Below are 16,229 nucleotides of genomic sequence, written 5' to 3'. Positions count from 1 at the left end.
GTGACGTTTGAGTCGTCCCAACTTCTGTTTTAACGGTTTGAAACGACAATTACCCTCTAATGTTAACACCGCAGTGTCTGCATTGATACGATCTGATGAATGCAGAATCGCTGAGCCGTTTGACCCAATGGGTCGTGGACTCCCCTTCCTCTTGGACACAAGCGGCCAGATCTACGATTGACATCGGCTGCTTACACATATCCTTGAAGTTCTGGATAAACTGGTGCTTCAATTCGGCCCATGATCCAACAGAGTTGGTCGGCAAGCTCTTCAACCAAGTGCGAGCTGTTCCTTCCAACATCATGGTGAAATATTTAGCACATACTGCCTCATCCACATCTAACATCTCCATTGCCATCTCATAGCTTTCCACCCACGCCTCTGGTTGCAAATCGGCGGTGTAATTTGGTACCTTACAAGGTCCCTTGAAATCCTTGGGCAGTCTCATATTACGCAAAGCGGGAGTTAAACACGGCACCCCTAAGGAACTGAACATCACCCCTGGCTCCATGGAGGCCGTGGGGTGAACCGGAGTATGCTGTCGTGCTCCGTGTCGCGCTGCCAACTCGGCCTCCCGACGTGCGTGGCCATGGTCCACAACGTCTTGCGCATTAGCGCCTCCCCCGGCCGGGTTGTTCCCTCGTGGTGAATTTCGGTGACGTGCACTACTGGACACGGCCGGTTCATCCTCCACGTGTCTGCTATAACTCCGGCTTGGATGGGGAGTGGAGTGAATCCTCTCACGACTGTGTGAATACGCTTGCTGTTGATTTAGTGTTGTTTGAAGGAGATCCCTGGCCCGACGTGCTTCCACTGCAACTGGTGACTCGCCGTCGGTTGGGAGGGCCGCCAAGCGTGAAGCGGCAGCCACAATGTTGTCCAATGGGTTGGAATAATGCCCGGGCGGCGTCGATGGCACAATGTTGTTCTGGCGAGGCGCGTCCGTCGTGCGTGGCTGAACCGGCGCTCCTGTTCCCGGCGCTCCCGCCCGGTTTAGCGTGGGTTGGTTACCAGCTCCTGCACCTGGTGTGTTGAAAAGATTCTGCGGCACATAAACCGATGGGAGACGTGATCGATACCTTCTTCTCATGACTTCCTCTGAAGCATTCTGGTCCAGTCTAATCCGGTAGGCCTGTGCTTCCAATTCAGCCCGCTCTGTAGCCATCCTAGCATTCTCTGTTGCCAGGTCCACTTTAGCCTGGGCTATCTGATCTTTCACCTTTGCAATCTCCGCATTGTGCTGATCCCTGGCTGCTGCATCCACCTCCGCGGACATCAACGTTGCCAAAGCGTTGAATAAATCAGACAAGACTTGGGCCGGAGGCGGCGCTGAGCTTCCTGCACCTGCTGGTGTGGCCATCGTTGAACCGGAGAGCATTGCTGTGGCGGTAGATGAATGAGGCGCTGATTGTGTGCCGGCCATGAAGATGGTTGCCCGGTTTGGTAGACCGGGGGAATCCGGAATACTGTTGCCCTCGGATCCTCCCTCAATCCGGCCGTCCTGCAACTGGTAAAGTGATTCGGTCTCTCCAGAATACTCATCATCAGAACAGACCACGGTTTCTCCATCGGACACCGGTCCACCCTCGTACCTCGATCCATGGATGACGCCTACGAAAACATACCTTGCCTCGGGCTGAACCGGCGAAGAGCTTGCACATCGAGCCGTTTCGATGATGTCGGTGTAGATGTCCGGCTCGGGGGACGGTTCGCCGATCTTGCCGATGAAGACGTGAATCCCACCAAAGGGGACCCGGTACCCGTATTCGATTGAATCGGCCTCGGGCCCCCATCCTGCGTTGTCGATGTAGAGCTTGCCGCGGCGACTCTTCGTCATCCGGCCCACAGCGTATCCCTTAAGTCCATCGAAGGTGCCCTTCAAGAACTCAAAACCATCGTGTGATAGCCCCAGGGTGGGCGCCAACTGTCGTGGGTTTGTCACGGCAGATGTCCTTGTGAAAGGACTTAGTCATGGAGCCATCGCTATGGGTTAGCTTAAGGGGTTAAACCGGACAAAGGGACACGGGGAATTTTATACTAGTTCGGCCCCTTCGAGGAAGGTAAAAGCCTACGTCTAGTTGTGATTGGTATTGCTAGGGTTTCGAAGGCCAGGGAGTGAATCTGCTTTTTCTGGCTCTCGAGTTGTTGTTCTCTGTCCCTAAACCGCGGCCGGGTCATCCCTTTATATACATAGGTTGACGCCCGCCGGACTACAGAACCCCGAAGCCGGATCATAAACGTGTCCGGTTCGGTCTCTACTCTCCCTATCTTATCATACAAGTTATTTGACTAGGTCAGTTTACATTTACAGGCTATAGCCCGCCTTTGGGCCTTGGGCCTTCCTTAAAGCGCCATTTTCCTCACCTCTTCATGGGCTTCTAATCTTCAAGGAGTCAACCCAGCTACATAAGGCCGGTTTACCTCCAATAGTAATATCCCCAACAGGTTCAGCTCGAGTCGATTAGTCGATGCGTCCCGCAGTCGGTACGCTCCACCGGTCAGAACTTGGTCAATAATGAAGGGACTTTCCCATTTGGGCTCGAGCTTGTTCTTTTTCTTATCTGGCAGACGTAGAACTAGTCCGCCAACGTTATAAGTTTTGGCCCGTACTTCTCTGCTTTGGTATCTGCAAGCCTGTTGCTGATAAAATGTGGAACAGGCTTTTGCCATGTCGCGCTCCTCCTCCAAGGTGTCTAGACTGTCCTGCCGATCAAGCTCGGCTTCTCTTTCTTCGTACATGCGCACTCGAGGTGAGTCATGAATTATGTCACAGGGCAAGACTGCCTCTGCACCGTACACCATAAAGAAGGGTGTATATCCGATACTACGGTTCGATGTGGTCTGCAGCCCCCAGAGTACGGAGTCGAGCTCCTCTACCCAGTGCGTGTTAGACTCCGTTAAGGACCGCACTAGCCTGGGTTTAATGCCGCTCATTATAAGACCGTTCGCGCGCTCCACTTGACTGTTGGTTTGTGGGTGATAGACCGAAGCATAATCGAGCCTGATGCCCATTTTGCTGCACCAGAGTTTTACCTCATCGGCCATAAAGTTCGTGCCGTTGTCAGTGATGATGTTGTGGGGGACGCCATAACGGTGTACGACCCCGGGTATGAAGTCTATCACCGGTCCGAATTCGGTTGTTTTAACAGGTTTGGCCTCTATCCATTTGGTGAATTTATCCACCATGACCAGTAAGTATTTTTTCTTGTGGGTTCCCCCTTTAAGGGGTCCAACCATGTCAAGCCCCCAGACCGCGAAGGGCCACGTAATGGGGGTTGTTTGGAGGGCGGTGGGTGGCATGTGGCTTTGATTTGCAAAGAGCTGGCAACCAGCGCAACGTTGGCCCAAGTCCTGTGCATCTGCCCGGGCCGTTGGCCAATAGAATCATGTACGGAAGGCCTTGCTTACAAGAGCCCGGGCTACGGCGTGGTGACCGCCGAGTCCGGCGTGAATTTCTGCCAAAAGGTTCCGCCCTTCCTCTTCGGAGATGCACCTTTGAAGGACTCCGGTAGTGCTTTTTTTACAATTCTCCCTCATGGACCATGTAGGCCTTGTATCGCTGCACTATGCAGTGTGTCTCATTTTGGTCCTCCGGAAGTTCCTGTCTAGTTAGGTAGGCCAGGAATGGTTCTGCCCATGGGGCAATGATGGCCATTATTACATGGGCTGAAGGTGTTATTTCGATGGCGGAGCCTCCGATCGTGTCGGAGTGTTCGGTATAGGGTATTTTGGCCGGGTCCAGGCTGTTGTTACCAGTGTCCCCTTCCCATACTACGGATGGCTTGAACAACCTCTCCAAAAATATGTTGGGGGGACCGCATCGCGTTTGGCACCGATGGGGGCGAGGATATCCGCCGCCTGATTGTTTTCCCGAGCCACATGGTGAAATTCGAGCCCCTCGAACCGGGCTGACATTTTTAGGACGGCGTTTCGATAGGCCGCCATTTTCAGATCCTTGGCATCAAAGTCTCCATTTATTTGGGATATTGCGAGGTTTGAATCCCCAGGCACCTCCAGGCGTTGAAAGCCCATGGAGACTGCCATCCGAAGACCATGCAACAGAGCTTCATATTCGGTTGCGTTGTTGGAGTCTGCGTACAGTATTTGTAGTACGTGCTGAACGGTATCTCCGGTTGGGGACGTCAGGACGACGCCAGCCCCTAGACCAGCCAGCATTTTAGAATCTCGAAGTGCATGATCCAATTGGAGTATGCGCCATACTCTTTAGGGAGTTCGGCCTCCGTCCATTCGGCGACGAAGTCGGCCAATACTTGCGACTTAATGGCTCGTCGAGGTTTGTATGTTATGTCGAACGGGAGGAGCTCGATGGCCCATTTGGCAATCTGGCCCGTAGCGTCGCGGTTGTTTATAATATCATTAAGTGGCACTTCCGATGCTACTGTAATCGAACACTCTTGAAAGTAGTGTCGCAGCTTCTGGGATGCCATGAATACCGTATAGGCTATCTTTTGATAATGTGGGTACCGTGATTTGCATGGAGTGAGGACAGTGGATACATAGTATACCGGCTTTTGAAGAGGAAATTTATGTCCGTCCGCTTCTCGTTCGACAACGAGCACTGCGCTAACAACTTGATGAGTTGCCGCAATGTACAACAGCATCCGTTCGCCGATGTTTGGTGCGGCCAGGATTGGGTTGGTTGCCAAAATGGCTTTTATTTCTTCCAATCCGGCTATGGCCGCATCCGTCCACTCGAAGTGTTCGGTGCGCAGAAGGAGGCGATAAAGGGGTAAAGCCTTTTCTCCTAAGTGGGAGATAAAGCGGCTTAGAGCCGCCACGCATCCAGTTAACTTCTGGATTTGTTTGAGGTCTGTTGGGGTAGCCAACTGTGACAAAGCTCGGATTTTGGCCGGATTAGCTTCAATACCTCTACTGGAGACAATGAAACCCAGGAGCTTTCCGGCTGGTACGCCGAAAACGCATTTTCCGGATTGAGCTTGATGTCGTATGTTCGGAGGTTGTCGAATGTGAGCCTCAAGTCGTCTATCAAAGAGTCGACGTGTTTGGTTTTGATGACCACATCGTCTATGTATGCCTCTACTGTTTTGCCGATTTGTTTCTCTAGACATGTCTGAATCATGCGCTGGCGTTTTTGAGCCCAAAAGGCATTGTGTTAAAACAGAAGGGACCGTATGGTGTGATGAATGCCGTTGCGGCTTGGTCGGCCTCCGCCATCTTGATTTGGTGATAACCGGAGTATGCGTCGAGGAAACACAATGAGTCATGTCCTGCGGTAGCATCAATAATTTGATCGATGCGGGGGAGGGGGAAGGGATCCTTTGGGCAAGCTTTATTGAGGTCCTTGAAATCGACACAAAGGCGCCAGGATTTATCCTTCTTTGCTACCATCACTAGGTTTGCTAGCCAGTCCAGGTGTTTTATTTCTCTGATGAATCCGGCCTCCAATAACTTGGCTAGTTCATCTCCCATGGCATGTCTCTTAGGTTCGGAGAAACGCCGAAGAGCTTGCTTGACCGGCTTGAATCCCTTTAGGATATTGAGGCTATGCTCGGCCATCCTGCGTGGGATTCCTGGCATGTCTGAGGGATGCCAGGAGAATATGTCCCAATTCTCGTGCAGGAACTCTCGTAGTGCGGCGTCCACGGCGGGGTTTAACTGCGCCCCGATGGAGGCTGTTTTTGCAGGGTCCGTTGGGTGGACTTGGAATTTGACTATTTCATCCGCTGGTTTAAAAGAGGTGGACTTGGATCTCTTGTCGAGTATCACGTCGTCCATGTCCACTGTGGAGCGTAGCGTGGTTAATTCCTTGGCCGAGAGGGCTTCGGATAATGCCTCGAGGGCCAGTGCGGCTGTTTTGTTTTCGGCGCGGAGTGTTGTGTCCAGATCACTGGCGAGAGTGATGATTCCGTTGGGCCCGGGCATTTTGAGCTTCATGTACCCGTAATGGGGTACGGCTTGGAAGATTGTGAACGCCTCCCGTCCTAAAAGAGCGTGATAACCACTGCTGAACGGGGCCACTTGGAATGTAATTTCTTCAGACCTGTAATTATCCGGCGTGCCGAATACCACATCTAGTGTGATTTTCCCAGCACAACGTGCTTCCCGACTGGGGATAATTCCTCTAAAGGTTGTGCTACTTTGCTCAATGCGGTTCCAGTCTATTTCCATCTTTTGAAGAGTTTCCTCATAGATGAGGTTTAATCCACTGCCGCCGTCCATGAGTACTTTGGTGAGTCGAAAGCCGTCCATGATTGGGCTGAGGACCAGTGCAGCTGGTGCTCGGGCTGTTCGGAATTTAGGTTCATCACTGGCATTGAAGGTGATAGCCGTGTCACTCCATGGATTTATTGCTGCCACATGGCAGATTTTGGCAATGCTGCGGAGTGTTCGCTTGCGCCTATTATTTGATGCGAAGGTCTCAAAGAATGTTAATATTGTATTGCTATCCGTGGGATGGTTCTCTGCGGCATATGGGATGAGAAGATCCTCACCGCTTTTAGCCACCTGCCGGAGTGTCCAACATGCTCTAAGGCTATGTGTTGGTATGGCGCCCTCTATACTGTGAATTTTACAGGGTCCATTGAGCCATCCCTCCAGTACGGTTCCATGCCCTATAGAGGGTTTTTGCTTTTTGGTAGTTGACCCGGGTGTCTTTTGATAGTGCACCCTTTTATTTCGGACTGGGTTCGTATTTAGTGCCGGATTATCCCAAAAGTTCGTTTCGGTTTTCCAGGCACTTTCCATCGCACAGTACTTTCGTACTATGGACGCCAAGTCAGCGAAGCGTGATATCTCACGGTGATTTATGGCGTTAAGGATTCCCTTATCCGTGCAATTATTGCAGAAAAATAAGATTGCGTCTTCCTCCCGACAGTCCTTAACCTTATTCATCGCAAGGAGGAATCTGGCCCAATAGTGATGTACTGTTTCCTGGGGCTCTTGCTTGATGTGGGAAAGATCGCTTATGTTTGGGTGGGTGGGTGGAATTGAATCCGAACCCTTACCCGATCTGGGATCCAGGGGCCGAGGAATTTCCAATTTTGGAAATTCTGGTTCCGGGGTGTTGCCCGATAATCCTGGCCCGCTACCTGACTCTAAGTTCAGGGATTGGATGCTGTCCTCCCGTGAATGGGTATCCGGCTCGAAGAGCTTAGGAATCCGGACATAGTTGGTCCTCAATATGGAGGAGAGGTCGCTGCATTGTTCCTACACCACTGCAATATGATGGGTGACCAGCGGAGAGTTAATCTCCCTTTGATCGGGTTTAAGCCCAATCCGATCATAGTCCATAGCGACTCCCAGGGCGGTGATGCGATCCAAGAGCTCGTTTAGGGAGGCGAGCTCCATTGGATCCATCTGTTCGGCGAGTGCCGATTTGACGTGGAGGTTGTTTTTGATGACCCGAGAAGTCATCGTCGGCACGGCGGCCGGACAGACGGTCATGATGAAACCGCCTAGCCGGAGAGTTTGGCCGGCAGCCAAAGCTCCCCCAACAGTAGTATCGTGACGAGACATCCTTCCTTCTGGCGACGGCACAGTGGAACTCTCAATGAAAGCACCAATGTCGGTGTCAAAACCGGCGGATCTCGGGTAGGGGGTCCCGAACTGTGTGTCTAAGGCGGATGGTAACAGGAGGCAGGGGACACGATGTTTTACCCAGGTTCGGGCCCTCTTGATGGAGGTAAAACCCTACGTCCTGCTTGATTTATTCTTGATGATATGAGTATTATCAGAGTTGATCTATCACGAGATCGGAGAGGCTAAACCCTAGAAGCTAGCCTATGGTATGATTGTATGTTGTCCTACGGACTAAAACCCTCCGGTTTATATAGACACCGGAGGGGGCTAGGGTTACACAAAGTCGGTTACAAAGGAGGAGATATACATATCCGTATTGCCTAGCTTGCCTTCCACACCAAGTAGAGTCCCATCCGGACACGGGACGAAGTCTTCAATCTTGTATCTTCATAGTCCAATAGTCCGGCCAAAGGATATAATCCGGCTGTCCGGATACCCCCTAATCCAGGACTCCCTCAAATACTCTACCCTCAAAAAATGTTGCGATCCCCTATACTTGTGGGTTATCAATTTTTAAGGTACATAACTAAAGGAGGGAACTGGTTTGACCGTCAACTACTTTTGCAGCACGAGATCGTTTCTCTGGTAAGACAACGAAATCTGTTATTTTCATAAAATGTATCCAAAGGTTCGCAAATACTTTTTCTTATGCTAGTCAAATATTCAAGTTTCTAAAGAAACCTCTTTCTATTTCGCTCAAAAAAAAATAAACAGCTTACACATGACTAATTCTCAACAAAAAAATAGTGTCCTCAACAATGAGAAGGGACCAACCTTTGTGGATACTATATTTGCAAACACATGATCTTCATGCGCAGATCTTCTGATTGTTGTAACGATGCTGACAAGATAATGCCAGTAAGTCTGTCTCTTAATTACCATCTTCTACTCCACACGCATGGTACGTACATTCTGGTCTAAAAACCCTACGGATCATCTTTGAACCGATGACCTCTGAACTGCTCCCCGCAACTAAATTGTTGGTTGTTAGGAATTTATCAGCAACTTCTGCCTCAAACACTGCATCAAGCCCACTCAATATGATGAAGATTTCAGCAAGCCTTTTCCTCCACCAATAAGTATGCATTCACCTAGTGTTAGAAGCTAAACATATACGCATGGATGCATTGTTTTCCATGTGATGATATCTTCGTATTTTATACACTATGATTATGTACTGCACATGTCGATACATTTGTGGAGTTTAGCTAGCATTTGTTCAGTTGCATATTATGACGAATTTTGATAATGTTCTTCCTGTAGACACTATATATTTGTTCAATTGCATATCATGGCGAATTTGCTTTTTGCAGGGCGATTCAAACACGATATTTTGCCATAACCTAGCCATATTAAAGCGGACACAGTTTCATGTAACTGAGCGTGTGGGATCCAAAACGAAAACCACATGTCACTCATAGCTTAACCGCCTATGAACTACAGGAAAAGCACACGAGATGTGAACTGAAATATTGGTGATACACAACAAATCACAGACGATTTGCAGCACTTCTACGTGTGTGTAGCCGTGTAGGGGCTCCTCAATCGTTTGTGATAGCACATTATCTCACAGGTGAGCTTAGAGGAAACCGTGCCCGATGCAAAATGCAATCGCACTCGTAAATTATTTAGGAAATGTGGGATGGACCCCCCTATCGCACACACATGCAAGGCGATGATTTAAAACTATGTCTAGGAAAGGGGGTAAAACCGTTTGTATGGAACGTCGTTGTACCAGTGTGTGGTGAAGGTACCGGGAGGTGTTCGGAGCTTTCAATTAATAAGTTGTGGAGATAGCCCATTGTAAAGTCTTCGGTTGCTGCCTTCAAGGGCACCGCTAGTGGACTCACGTCACCTTGCATCGTGCGATGGCATGAGGAGAGTCGTTCTGGCGCTTGGGGTGCATTGTGACTTCACACCCTTCAACGGAGACGTACATCGAGCCTAAAATTTGTAAAACGGGTTAAAAAATGTTTGTTTCCTAATCCCTCCCTCCTCCTAATCGAGCATACCAACCCTTTCAACTACATTCACAACACACTACTCACATAGATCAAGAAGTATAAAGAGCAGGGATTCAAAGAGAGCGAAACAAGAACCATGGAGGCGGAGGGCTTACATTCTCATGACACCCATAAAACCTCCTTTTGTTGACAGTTGCCTTGGAATGCTACCAATTTTATAGGATCTTTCTTGTGGTAGCACAAGTCAGAGACCTCCTTATACCCTCACAATGCCTCAAGATTTGAGTCTTCAATGGTGAGAGGCGCCCGGATTTCGTTCAAATCGAATTGAACAAGTAAAATCGGTTGGATTCGATTTGAATCGAGATTCAGATACAAAACGTCCCTAATTAGTAAGGACCCTGGCCGTAACGCTAGCCTACGATACAGAAGAGAGGGGGCTTACGCTTGAATCGAACTCCTCCATGGAGTAGTCACTGGTCTTGCCGTTGTCCTAAGACGGCAAATTTGACAAATTTGACCTGTGTGACGCCCAACACGAAGACGCCACACTACATTGTGCAACGCCTCACAGATAGACGCTACACGCCTGGCCAGCGTTGCATCCTAGACTGCCTAAAAATTGCTAAGTCATTGTGCAGAGCCTAAGAGCTAGGCGCTGCACTGTATAGTGTGGCGCCTAGCTCTCAGGCGCTGCACTAGTGGTTGCACGAAGCAACCACTAGTGCAACGTCTAGAAGCTAGGCGCTACACTGTATAGTGTGGCGCCTAACTCTCAGGCGTTGCATACTAACTTCGTAATTTTCGGATCACACGAGTGCGACGCTGGACAAGCGTGCAGCGCCTATCTGTGAGGCGTTGTACAGTGTAGTGTGACGCTTTCGTGTCGGGTATCACACAAAAAGATCAACCATGTGAAATAGTTTTGCGGGTAATCTATTCTGTGATTTGATTTTATCCATAGGTCAAATTTGTTAATTTTGCCTCACAAGACACAATGGCGCTGGCGGCTCGACGACGACGAGGATCGCGAGAGCATCATAGGGCGGCGCTAGGGAGAGCGACTCGGTCGAGAGGAGAGTAAGGGCGGTTGTCCCAGTGGATTTACCCTGACATGTGGGACCCACAAATCCGATGAGGCATATAATTACCGCGAAATTGTAGTGCTTTTCAAGTACCACGACGTTACGCGCCAGCAAGTTCAAGGACTACCTGGGTAATTTTGTAAGAAAAATGGACTGGCCTTCACACCGCCTGTGTCGCGGTAGCGCACATCCACGCGATAATCCATGCACCTATAGCACGTCTGGTGCTAGCGATGCACGAGGTATGGATAAAGGTGAGCAGTATTCAAGTCGTACCAGTGCAGTGCCGCTCAGCAGAGGAGAAGGAAGTCGAGATGGACCCATCCGCCTTGGATGACCTGTGCTTTTGCATGGCACAGGTGCAGGCAGCAGAGCACGGCCCGGGCGCCAGCGAGAAAGGCAAGGAGAAGACGAGACGAGATGATGCCAGCGTCCGGCAAGCAGATCCACGAACGGAGACGTTACTAATTTTTTAGTACAACATCGTCTGAGTCGTGGCACTGTCTCGTTGGGTCATTTCCTTTTTTATTCAGGGGGAGCAACGCTTTTCACCACCAGGGTGACACGTCGATGCGGTCCGGTCGCTTTGTTGTCTTGGCGGCGTCTTCCATACACCGACTTTCGTCCTTTTGAGTCGGAGAGTTCTTATTTTTCTATTTCTTTATAAACGATTCAAAAATCTATTATCGCAGTTCACGGTAAATACAAAGCACCTCAAACATAGAAAAACTAGATTAAGATTTCGAGGCCACCGATCGACCACGGTGGCCGCTAGAACAAGCTGTTGACGCGTTGATTGTGCCGCTCCCTCATCCGAGCCGATTTAACCTTGTCAATGACAGTTGGTTAGTTTTAGTACGCGTGCCTCTAAGAACCAGCGTCCTGGAACCATAGTTGTCGTCGGTGACACTGTTGTCGTCGTTGAACCCTTGGATAAATCAAAAGCACCCGACACCCAATGTGGTCGCATGAGGAGAATTCCCTAACCTCGCCGTTATAAGGAGCGTCTATTTTTCCGCTGAGAGATGTCCTCGCGGAGCGTATACACTGTATACAACCCACGACCAATCAACCATGTGCGCACCGCCCGAAGCGAGACCGTGCAGGCGACGGCTTTTCCACCGGAGACGAGCCGAGCCACTCCGTCGCTGTACTACAACCCTACCCGTCTCCGATCCACGGAGCCGCGGCGCTGTTGCTTGCATGCCCGGGCTCGCGACAGGTCCAAGCCAGGCCAAACTGGCGGCCGCTCCCGCACGCCTTGTCCGGTGGCGGGCCTTGATTTCCTTCCGAGAGTTTCCTCACCGCCAGCGCCACGACGCCCTACGAACGCGGTTGGTGGCCTGCGTTACGGACCGCGCGGATCCGGCGGTTAAATCGCCCTAAACTCACTCCACCACCAGTACCTCTCTCACACGCGCCTTCATTTCCTTCCCTCCCTCCTTCCCTGAGCCAGCCAGCCAGCCTTGACTGTTGCTTCGCGGCGCCGCCCCCCGCCTCCCTCTCACCCGCAGCGTCCAGAACAATCCCTCCCTCCCCCGCTCCGTCCGTCGACAACGTCGACGCACCGACCGACCCGTCGATTCCCCGCCACCTTCCCCTCCCTCCGCTCCGTCACCCCCCACATTCCCCGCATCTCGATCGAACCTCTCTCGCCTTTTACCGCCCACCCAGCCCTTCGCCCGCTCCCGAGAAAGATAACCAGGACGGACGGGCGGACGGGCGGACGGAGGAGGGAAAGCAAGCGCGGCGCGCAACCGGAGCAGTGGTCCGGCCGGAGCACGGGAGCGGAGCCCGCAGCGGAGCGCCGGCCGGCCGCGCAGGCGGATCGGGGAGCTGGTGGCCGTTTCGGTTGCAGAGCCGTGTCCGTAACCGTACGTGCGTGCCATGAAGAAGAAAGACGCGGGAGGAGGCGGCGGCGGCGGTGGCGGTGGGGCGTTCGTCGCCGCCCCGTGCGTCGACATCAAGCTCTTCGTCGCCTCGCTCGCCTTCCTCACGCTCTTCGTCGCATTGTGGCAGCTCCAGCCCTACGGCTCCCTCCTCGCCGCCGCCCGCTCCTCCGCCTCCGCGCCCCCATGCGCCCTCCCCCTCGCCAACAACACTAAGGTCCACTCCGCCAACTCGACGTCCTCCGACGCAGCTACCAAGACCGCACCGGTGGCGACGTCGGCTCCGGCCATCCCCGCCGCCGCCGCCGCTGTTCCGATGCAGCTGGCGAAGCCGGCGGCGCGGGCGGAGGACCCGAACACGAACAAGCCGGTGCTCCCTCGGCCGCACGTCAGCTCGGCGGCGCGGGCGGAGCAGCCGAACAAGCCGGTGCTCCCTCGGCCGCACGTCAGCTCGGCGGCGCGGGCGGAGCAGCCGAACAAGCCGGTGCTCCCGCGGCCGCACGTAACCGCGGCGGCGCGGGCGGAGGAGCCGAAAAGGCCGGTGCCCCGGCCGTCCGGCAGCGCGGCGGTGCGCCCGGAGGACCCGAACAAGCGGGTGCTCCGGCCGTACGGCAGCGCGGCGGCGCTGTTCGTGCAGATGGGCGCGTACCGGGGCGGGCCGCGGACGTTCGCCATCGTGGGGCTGGCGTCCAAGCCCACGCACGTGTTCGGCACCCCCTACTTCAAGTGCGAGTGGCAGCCCAACCCGAGCGCCGCCGACCCGGCGCCGCGCGCCGTCCGGACCAAGGCCTACAAGATCCTGCCAGACTGGGGCTACGGCCGCGTCTACACCACCGTGGTCGTCAACTGCACCTTCCCGTCCAACCCCAACGCCGCCAACGCCGGCGGCAGGCTGCTCGTGCACGCCTACCACTCCACCGCCTCCCGCCGGTACGAGCGGTTCGTCGCTCTCGAGGAGGCGCCGGGCGCCTACGACGAGGCCGCCTTCAGCCCGCCGTTCCAGTACGACTACCTCTACTGCGGCTCCTCGCTCTACGGCAACCTCAGCGCGGACCGCATGCGGGAGTGGGTGGCGTACCACGCGCACTTCTTCGGGCCCAGGTCGCACTTCGTCTTCCACGACGCCGGCGGCGTGAGCCCGGAGGTGCGGGCGGTGCTGGAGCCGTGGATCAGGGCGGGGCGGGTCACGGTGCAGGACGTCCGGGCGCAGGCCGAGTTCGACAGCTACTACTACAACCAGTTCCTGGTGGTGAACGACTGCCTGCACCGGTACCGGCACGCCGCCAACTGGACCTTCTTCTTCGACGTCGACGAGTACCTCTACCTGCCCAACGGCCAGGCTCTGGACCAGGTGCTCGGGAGGCTCTCGGGGTACACGCAGTTCACCATCGAGCAGAATCCCATGTCCACCAAGCTCTGCGTCAAGAATCCGAGGAACGATTACTCAAGGTTTGTGATGTCTATCCCGTATCTGTCCATTCGCAATTCAGTTTTATATTTATGATTGCGAGATCTCTGTCGCGCCGCCTCCCAAATTTAGCTTCAGGTGTATCAGATTCAGGCTGGTAGTAAATACTCCTACATTTTGTCCTACGGGTTTGGTTGCATTCCCAGATATATAATTTAGCCGTTGAACCTTGGCTGTGTTGTTTAATCAAACAAACAAACATTCTCAAAGCAGTTACTACTTGTTTATGCAGTCCGTTGAACAATTGGGCACTGAGCTGCTTGAGTTCGACCTTGCACGTTTAATTTAATTAAAAACTGGTTAGATTTCCTTTGGTCAAATTGAGTCCTGCAAGGCAACATGGCGGTTGACACCTTTCCCTTCTGTTCTCCAGCTTTCATCATTAACCAATTTTTTGGGTCAAATTGAGTCCTGCAAAGCAGTTAATTAAAGCATCATTAGGTGTCACAACCAAAGGTCATTACATTACTTTTAAGACATTTGGTTCTCCAGCATCTTTCGCTGTTGAGCCAAAAATGTTAGTAAAACATCAGTTGGTTTCACAAACAAAGCCAATTACTTTAATACATTCTGTTCTCCAGCTTTCACCACTGAGGCAAAAACCTTAGTAGTATATCATGATTTGGTTCCACAGTAAAGGCATCGCCTTCTACCGGCCTGGAAACAAAGATGAATTGAGCCCAGTAAATAGAATTTGCCTTATTCATCATGACACTAAATTTTAGCACAGTCTTTGTCTTCATTGTTGATCTTACATTTCAAACTAATACATAGCAACGATGTTATCTGAACTAACAATGCACATTTCACCGACGATGCAGGGAATGGGGATTCGAGAAGTTCGTGTTCCGGAACTCAATCACGAGGGTGCGGCGCGACCGCAAGTACGCGATCCAGGCGCGGAACGCGTACGCGACGGGGGTGCACATGTCGCAGAACATCTACGGGAGGTCGACGCACAAGACGGAGGCCCTGATCAGGTACTACCACTACCACAACTCCATCAACGTGTTGGGTGAGCCCTGCCAGGAGTTCGTGCCGCGGCCCGGCAGCGGCCGCAAGGTCACCTTCGAGGGCGTCCCCTACGTGTACGACGACGCCATGAAGCGCCTCGCCGGCGAGGTCCGGCGGTTCGAGAACGAGACCATCGGATCGTCGTCTCTTACATGATAATTACAAGCAGCTGCTGGGTGGTGGCCGCTGCCTGCTGGTGCTGGTACATATACGCTGATGTTTTATTTAGGATGTGTGGACTGGAGAGTCTGTTTTATTAGAAGAGGCAGGTCGGCCGGTGTAAAGTTTTGGTTCTTCGTTGGGCCGGCCCTTCAGTAATGGGGATCTGCTTTTTGCTGCGTTTTCTTCACCTTTTTCTGCCTGTCCCCCACATTCGTTTACAGATCTGTGTGTGTAGACTGATGATGTTGGCTTTTTACTGCTGCTAGATTCTTTCATCTCCTTCTGGGGTCACATACACAAAGTGTCAAAAAGTGAGGCGTTTCTGCTTTTCGTTGTTACATCATTTGTGATCTTTCTGGCCGTGTGACTGTCAGCAAACCAGGGACGATGGGTCGAAACCGGGAAGGGAAGACGAGCTGTGGTCTTTTCCGGGTTAGGCAAAAACGGCTGGCACCGTGGGTGTTTCCAGATTTCGATTGCAACAGGTCTGCCGGCCGGCGGTCAGGGGTGATGGGCCTGAGACTGGCATGGGAGGGACGAACGGTGGGCAGACAGGCCGGAATGATAGCGCGTGATGGGCGGTCGCTGCATGTGCGTGCACGCGCGCGTTGGATAGATTGATCCGCTTTGCGCAGCGGCGGCCGCCCCGCCGGTGGCGCGTCGCTGTGGCTTGCGGGAGTGGATCTCCATGCGCGGCGCGGCGCGTGCTGTGATGATTGGTTCACGGGGGTTTTTGGATTTCCGCCGCCTTCCAAGATCGAAGCTACTACGCAGACGATACTTGCTCAGACGAAAACTGGACGATGGTGAATCCATTGGTATGTCGTAGTTTGCTCATAGGTATGGACGGCTTGATTAGCACTGTCGTGCAAGAATCGTGCACCCTGAGTCGTCTGCATAGCAGCGCTCTTCCAAGATCGGTGCTCTGTGCATTCCACCGCACGCGGCAAAATTTCGTGTTTTGACCTTTTTCGGTACCTATTCGAGATTTGATCTTAGTTTGAATTTTTTTTAGATCTGACCCTTTTGCTACCACCAGGGTCCAAGGTGATAGGGTATAACTGCCTACCGCCACTACCATAAAAAT

The 16,229-nt window shown here is 52.6% G+C and overlaps 1 protein-coding gene across 1 annotated transcript; it reads left to right on the top strand.

Annotated features, from left to right (window-relative positions):
- The first annotated feature begins 11,868 nt into the window (after positions 1-11,868).
- LOC125514336 (galactan beta-1,4-galactosyltransferase GALS1-like) lies at positions 11,869-15,437 on the top strand. The gene is made up of 2 exons (XM_048679645.1): positions 11,869-13,947; positions 14,788-15,437. Exons 1-2 carry the CDS (start codon positions 12,497-12,499, stop codon positions 15,134-15,136), a joined length of 1,800 nt encoding a protein of 599 aa, XP_048535602.1. The 5' UTR covers positions 11,869-12,496; the 3' UTR covers positions 15,137-15,437.
- Positions 15,438-16,229: the final 792 nt, after the last annotated feature.

This window comes from Triticum urartu, chromosome 6, assembly GCF_003073215.2.
Source record: "Triticum urartu cultivar G1812 chromosome 6, Tu2.1, whole genome shotgun sequence".
Classification (NCBI taxonomy): Eukaryota; Viridiplantae; Streptophyta; class Magnoliopsida; order Poales; family Poaceae; genus Triticum; species Triticum urartu.
This window is presented reverse-complemented; position numbering and strand designations above follow the sequence as displayed.